The sequence below is a fragment of the Manacus vitellinus genome, unplaced genomic scaffold (genome assembly GCF_001715985.3).
Source record: "Manacus vitellinus isolate BGI_N305 unplaced genomic scaffold, ASM171598v3 scaffold_84_pilon, whole genome shotgun sequence".
Classification (NCBI taxonomy): domain Eukaryota; kingdom Metazoa; phylum Chordata; class Aves; order Passeriformes; family Pipridae; genus Manacus; species Manacus vitellinus.
The window spans coordinates 120,896-127,451 of record NW_021940840.1 but is presented as its reverse complement, the minus strand read 5'-3'; the positions used below and the strand labels follow the sequence as shown (position 1 = coordinate 127,451).

The window sequence follows — 6,556 nt, the reverse complement described above, 5'->3', positions numbered from 1 at the left end:
ATGGCCATTACCGCGAAGCCCTTGGGCGAAGGGATCTCGGCACACCCTCCCCGTCGCTACAACTCAATCCCGGTGCCACCTGGCCGCATCAATATTAACGCGGGGCCGCTCCCGCTGTCCCCCAGTGCCGCCTGGTGGGCACGGCCCGAGCTCATTGCCATGCTGCCGGCTTGCAGCAAATGACTCTGGCGCTGTTCTGTCCCTTCCCACAGCCACAGACAGGCTGACAGGCCGGGAATAGAAGGGAGCCGACGCTTGCCCTCCATAAAAACACCTCCCCCGGACTGCTCAGATCGAGCGCCGTCAACACCTCCAGGTCAAAACTCCCCGAGGAGAGAGTTTGGCAGAGCTGGAGTTATAACCCCCTGATTTCACACCTCTCAGCACCCTCCAGCCCCCGGGATGGGCTCCAGCTCGGCACAGGATGGCTCAGATCTTTCCCTGACTGTGGTTTTAAGAGGGAGGTTAATTCGAGGGTTCAGACAAAACAGAGTGAGACACATTAAAACAGCTATTTGGTACCATTTTTGCAGGCACATAAAAGCAGGCTGCCAGCAAAAGGCTATTTCTTCACTAAACTGCTTTGCATAAAGCGTTATTGGCTGTTTTTCCTTCTCTGAGACCATATTTCAGCCCGTTGCCTCAGCCCAGTGCCTGCACCAAACCTCCCCAGACATTGCTCCACATCCCACAGGATCGGTGTGTTGAACATCCCCACGGACAGGACTGGGATTTCCACTGCCTGTGGCTCCTCACTGAACCACACCAGGCACCCGAACCTTCCTCACCAGCTGGCACGACCCCAAGGTTTCCTCCAAAAAAGCAAACCACCAGTTTATTTCCAAGACCAGCAGCGAGAATTAAAGCAGGAGCTTTGAGTGGGTTTTACCCCTTGCAATTTTAACTTGGTGATGGGAATCATGGAATGGTTTGGGTGGGAAGGGACCTTAAAGCTCATCTCATCCCACCCCCTGCCATGAGCAGGGACACCTCCCACCAGCCCAGGTTGCTCCAAATCCCGTCCAACCTGGCCTTGGACACTTCCAGGGATCCAGGGGCAGCCACAGCTTCTCTGGGCAACCTGTGCAAGGGCCTCACAGCTGAATTCCTTCCTAAACCCCAACCTAAATCTCTCCTCCTTTAGTTTAAAACCATTCCCCCCTGTCCTATCACTACCTGCCTGCGTAAAAATTCACTTTCTCTATTTTACAAGCCCCCTTTACGGGGCTGTATTTCAAGTGATGGCTTCTGCTGCTGCATTTTACACCAGCGCTTTGTCACTGCACATTTATGTGATGACAGAAATATATATTTAACATTCCTGCACAATGCTCCAGTCCCCAACCATAACACTGCACAGATCCTCCCCAACTGTGCTGAATTACCTTCATTAAATATATCAATGAGCAGCAGAAACCTTTATTCCAACAGACATGATTTCCCTCCACACCTCGGTACTTAAAGTAACGATCTGCATTCAAGTGGCATCTTTCAACAGCTGAACTCCACCTGCTTCTCAGACATTCGGGACCCCAGCCCTCCTCACCCCTACTTTATAGGCTTTGTATCATTAACTGCCACATCCTCTGGTTGTAAAATCCCCCCATAATACCCCCCACCAGACATAAGGGGATGGAGAGCTGCTGCTGCCCAGGACAGGCTGGCAGTTCCCATCCCGCCCTCCGCCTGCCACACCGTTCCCTGCGTGGCACCAAAGTGACACCTGAAGCACAAGGATGATTTTACAAGCCCTTATGAGCTCCTGAAAACAAAACTAAGAAGCTCAGAGCAGAAAAAAAACCCCCTCTCAGCCATATGCCAGAGCGGGTGGCACGATGCTATAAAGCTCAATCTCCCAATAAAAGGCTCCATCACGATCAGCTCGGCGTGACCCGCAGCATGTGCCATTCCAGCACCCTGCAGGCACCACCCCTGGCATTTGCAGCTCCTTCTCCCATTAGCAGGATCACAGCACAAGTGGCTGGATGGATTCAGGGGCCGAGGTGCTTTATAAACAGGCTGTTATTCCACGGAGCTGCAATTTATGTGCTTTACTAAGCACAGAGCGGTTACAATCTATCAGCGAAGCATTTTAAATTAACAGCACTAAACACTTAAAACTCTGCAGCCAGTGGCTAGAACAGAGTATTTCCAGTCCAGGTTATTGGCATCATCTTTTTCTCCGGCAGAGACGGCGCATTTGGCATCTATTAACGGGGTTTGCATTATTTATTAACCTGCACCAGGAGTCATTTCCAACTCGCGGGCAACTGGGCGATTTATTTGGGAGCACAACCTCTCTGTCAAGTTTCACAACTGCTCCTCAGCTCCCCAGTCGATAAAGCAGCTCCAGAAACGAGCAGGAGGCTTGTTGGATCCCCTCGTCATGGGGTGACAAGGAGGGAGGGAAAGCAAGGGAATGGCTGGAGCTGAGTCAGGGAGGTTTAGGTTGGATTTTAGGGAAAGGTTCTTCCCCCAGAGGGTGGTTGGGCACTGACCAGGTTCCCCAGGGTGGTGGGCACAGCCCCAAGGCTGCCAGAGCTCCAGGAGGGTTTGGACAATGCTCTCAGAGACAGAGTGGGATTTTGGGGTGTCTGTGCAGGGCCAGGAGTTGGAGTGGATGGTCCTTGGGGGTCCCTTCCCACTCAGGATATTCCATGACCCTTAAAAATGGGCAGCAAGGAACAAGAGGGTGCAACCTCTGCACAGAGAGGGTTGAGCAGGGGGGTCACCGGTCCCAAAACACCAGCAGGCTGATGCTTTTCTACCAAAGATGTCAAATTGGATTTGCACCAGCTGTGTGGAAAAGGGGAAAAAAAGGGATGAGTTTTAACCATTTGATATTAAGGTTCCTCACACCAGAAACTGCCCTCGGACAACAGGGAGGTGCCCAAACTCCAGGGGACAGAACCTGGCTCTGTCCAGGGGTGGCAGATGAAGATGTCACCTCCTCATCATCACAAACACAAACCACTGGAGCTTCAGCTGTCCCTGGGATCAGGCTTGGGAATAAAGGGACATCAAGGCAGGCTCACCAGCTCAGCCTGGGAATGCTTCCCAGGGAAACCCAGCACAGCGGCCCCTCCACACCCCCACACAGGACCAGGGTAGTGCATGACCTTGCAGGAGTGACTCACAGCTATAGAGTATTTTACTGCACCAATTTATCCTTAAATAATGCAGAAAATGGCTTTGCAGATCATTTTATTGTTAGTTCTGTGCTAGGGAGGAGGAGAGAGTGCAGAGCCCCTGCTGTGGTGACACCACAGCCTGAGAAAGGGGAAAGGACCTGGGAAAGGACCCCTGGGAAAAGGGGACCAAGTCCCAGAAAAAAGTGCTCAGCTTCCACTGAGTGATGTTACTCCCATTTAGAATCAAGTTTTAACAAGACACCTCTTCACTGAGCCAGGGGTGGAGATGGCAGAAGGCTGAGCAGAGCATCCCTCAAACCACCTGGGAATCAGGGAATGGATAGGCTGTAGCTGTTCCAAACCCCCCTCAGGAGATGCCCAAACCACCCACCCACAACAGTTTACAACTGAAATGGAGATGATTTTGAGACTGCAGACCACATTTATTTCTCCTTCTGGACCTGAATGATAACCAGAGTGCCAGAGACAACCATTTATTTAGATTTAAAGCCCATTTGGAGCAAACAGGGAATCAAATATGCAGTATCTGTCCATTTTTTTTAAAATAAAGTGATGTCAAATACTTTCAATTGCCACTTACTGAGTCACAAGGCAGGGCTGTAAAAGTTATTTTTATTTACTAATGCTACATGACAACTCGATAATGAGCTTTTAATTAAAACCTATTTCTGTTAACCACCGAGGAGGCCAAAAACCCACCCGGGCGTGAGGATGCAGATGGTGCAGCCGAGCACAGTCCGTGGTGTCTGCACGGACAGACACGGAGCAGGACATGGAAAACGGGCAGCTGAGGCACCAGAGAGAGGGGGGACAGGGAGGGGACAACTGGTGATGGTATCACCTCTGCCCCCTCAGCTGAGACCCCCCTGCAGAGCTGCCTCCAGCCCTGGGAACAGCACAGGGAGGACGTGGAGCTGCTGGAGAGAGTCCAGAGGAGGCCCCGGGATGCTCCAAGGGTGGAGCCCCTCTGCTCTGGAGCCAGGCTGGGAGAGCTGGGGGGGTTCCCCTGGAGAAGAGAAGGCTCCAGGGAGAGCTGAGAGCCCCTTGCAGGGCCTAAAGGGGCTCCAGGAGAGCTGGAGAGGGACTGGGGACAAGGGATGGAGGGGCAGGACAAGGACTTTAAGTTGAAGTAGAGTATACTGATATTGGATACTGGGAAGGAATTGTTCCCTGTGAGAGTGGTGAGGGGCTGGTACAGAGAAGCTGTGGCTGCCCCATCCCTGGAAGTGTCCAAGGCCAGGTTGGACGGGGCTTGGAGCAACCTGGGCTAGTGGAAGGTGTCCCTGCCCATGGCAGGGGATGGGACTGGATGAGCTTTAAGGTCCCTTCCCACCCAAACCATTCCATGGTTCTATGTCCCACAGCCTCTCCTCACCCTGTAAGTTCACACAGATAAGGAGTTATGGGGCCAAGCAGCAGCTTGATGCAGAGGAAGAAGCTGCAGGAGGCTGAGGAGGATTGTGCTCCTGCAGGAACCTCTGCCAAGGAAGCAGGGAGCTGGAAGGTCGGTCAGAGCCGTCTCGGTGCTGCAGTGACACGATCTGCAGTACAACACACACACAGCTCCTGACCCTGCCCCGGGAAGGGCCTCCAGGGCAAGGATGACAGCTCTGAGCCTTCCCTCTGTGAAGACACCGTTTGAGCCCAGCCTGCCCTGCTCTGATGATCCTTTGCACCCGGGGAGGACGCAGGGGCAGCGGCAGCAGCCGGCTCCCCTCGGAACAGCGCCAGCCCACACCACATCAAACGCCTCTCTCCTCATTGCGAGGGCTCTGTGATTCCCTAACAAAGTGCTGCCTCCCAGCTTCAAGGAGATTACTTCCAGGGCTGCTTCCCTGCTCAAGTACCTTTAATTTCAAAAGCCATCCACTTGAAAGACGCTGCCTGTACAAAGAAAAAAGAGAAGAGGCATTAAACAGCACCAAAACTAAAGCCTACACACCAGAAGAGAAAGATTTGCTGTCCCAAATGCCCTCCCTCCTTCCCCTTTGCAGCAACACACCTCTGGATTAATTAACAGACTAGGGATTGACAGTGGTTTTGAACCATCCCTGGAGTTTCCAACTGGCTGAGAAGGGGCTGTGAGGGGAGCAGGGGATCCAGAGAACCTTTCAGGTACAGGGTGAGGCACAGAAGCCAAAGAGGATTCCTGTCCATCCTAAGTCTCATGTGCATGATGAGTCCCTTAAGCACAAGCACCAAGCAAGACACCTCCGAAAAATTAACTCCCAAAGGCCAGACTGGTGTCAATCAGAGATGGTGACTTTTTGGGGCACAAACCCCTCCAAGACACGAATGAAGAACTGCCACTTCTCGGATTTAAAGAGAGCAGCACGTGCTCCTGAGTGCAGGATCGGGGCACACAGGCACCTGGAGGAACCAGAACATCGACTTCACAACTGGTATCCCAACAGTTTATTGAGGATCATGTTGTAGCTGAGGGGGATTATTTCTCCCAGCTTTTTCAAACAGCTGTTCCTGCCCACAGATTCATCTTTTCCCGTTAGGTTTCTGCATTGAGAGGTCAGTGCCCCACCAGCACCACGAGCAGCTGCTTGAACCAGGGATGGAAGGATCCTTGTAAAACCCCTCCCAAGTATCCTGCAATGCAGAAGGAAGCTGAGGGCACTCCACTCCCTGGTTTCCTCCTCCTGCCTTTTTATTTTGGTGCAGTGACTGGACAGAGCTCAAAATCCAGCTCCGATTCACTGCACCAGCTCTTCCTCAAAAACTCAGCCGAGCCCCAGATTTCCACCACCAAATCCTGGTTGTTCCTGTTCCAGAGGATGAGCTTTGCACCTCAGCTCCACGGCTCCCTGTGCCTGGTGACAAAGGGACAACACTCGGCTGCACGTGGCCGAAATTGGGTCCTGTCTGCTTAGAACAGCTTTACCTCCAACCTCATCCAACTGGCCCGGCACCCAGTGGGGCACTGGGCTACAAAACATCCAGGATTATCCTCTGGACAGACAGGAACAGCTTAAGCACTGAAGCAGTAACAGGGTGCATGTTTAGAGCAGCAAATACATCAGCCAAACGTGCCTCTTCTCGCTGCTTCAATAGTTCAGCTGTTTCTCCAGGCTGGCTGTAAAGCTTTTCCCTTCGCTTTTAAGACCCGAAGGATTAAGGCTGGGAAGCAGCTGGGCAGTGATGGAGTGACCATCCCTGCAGGATACAGGACTAAGACCACAGATGGACAGAAAGGGCTGAAAAAAACCCACACCCTTCAGAAAAGAGGCTGTGGCTCTGTGATGGAGAGACACTAACGGGGCTGAGCACCACAGGAGGGAGAAATGGGCAAAGACAAGGCCAAAAGAAAGATGGATGGGTTCTCCTGCCCACCAGGGAACTTGGTGCTGGGAGGGAAAAAACTCCACATGGGAATGTGTAAGACCAACCTGCCA

At 52.5% G+C, this 6,556-nt stretch overlaps 1 protein-coding gene across 1 annotated transcript in view; it reads left to right on the top strand.

Moving 5' to 3' along the window:
- NIPSNAP1 (nipsnap homolog 1) overlaps nt 1-6,556 on the top strand; it is a 19,331-nt gene continuing 12,775 nt past the window's right edge. Inside the window, exon 1 of the mRNA XM_029964916.1 lies at nt 1-175. Within this exon, the coding sequence (XP_029820776.1) occupies nt 1-175 (175 nt within the window). The remainder of the gene's footprint in view (nt 176-6,556) is intronic.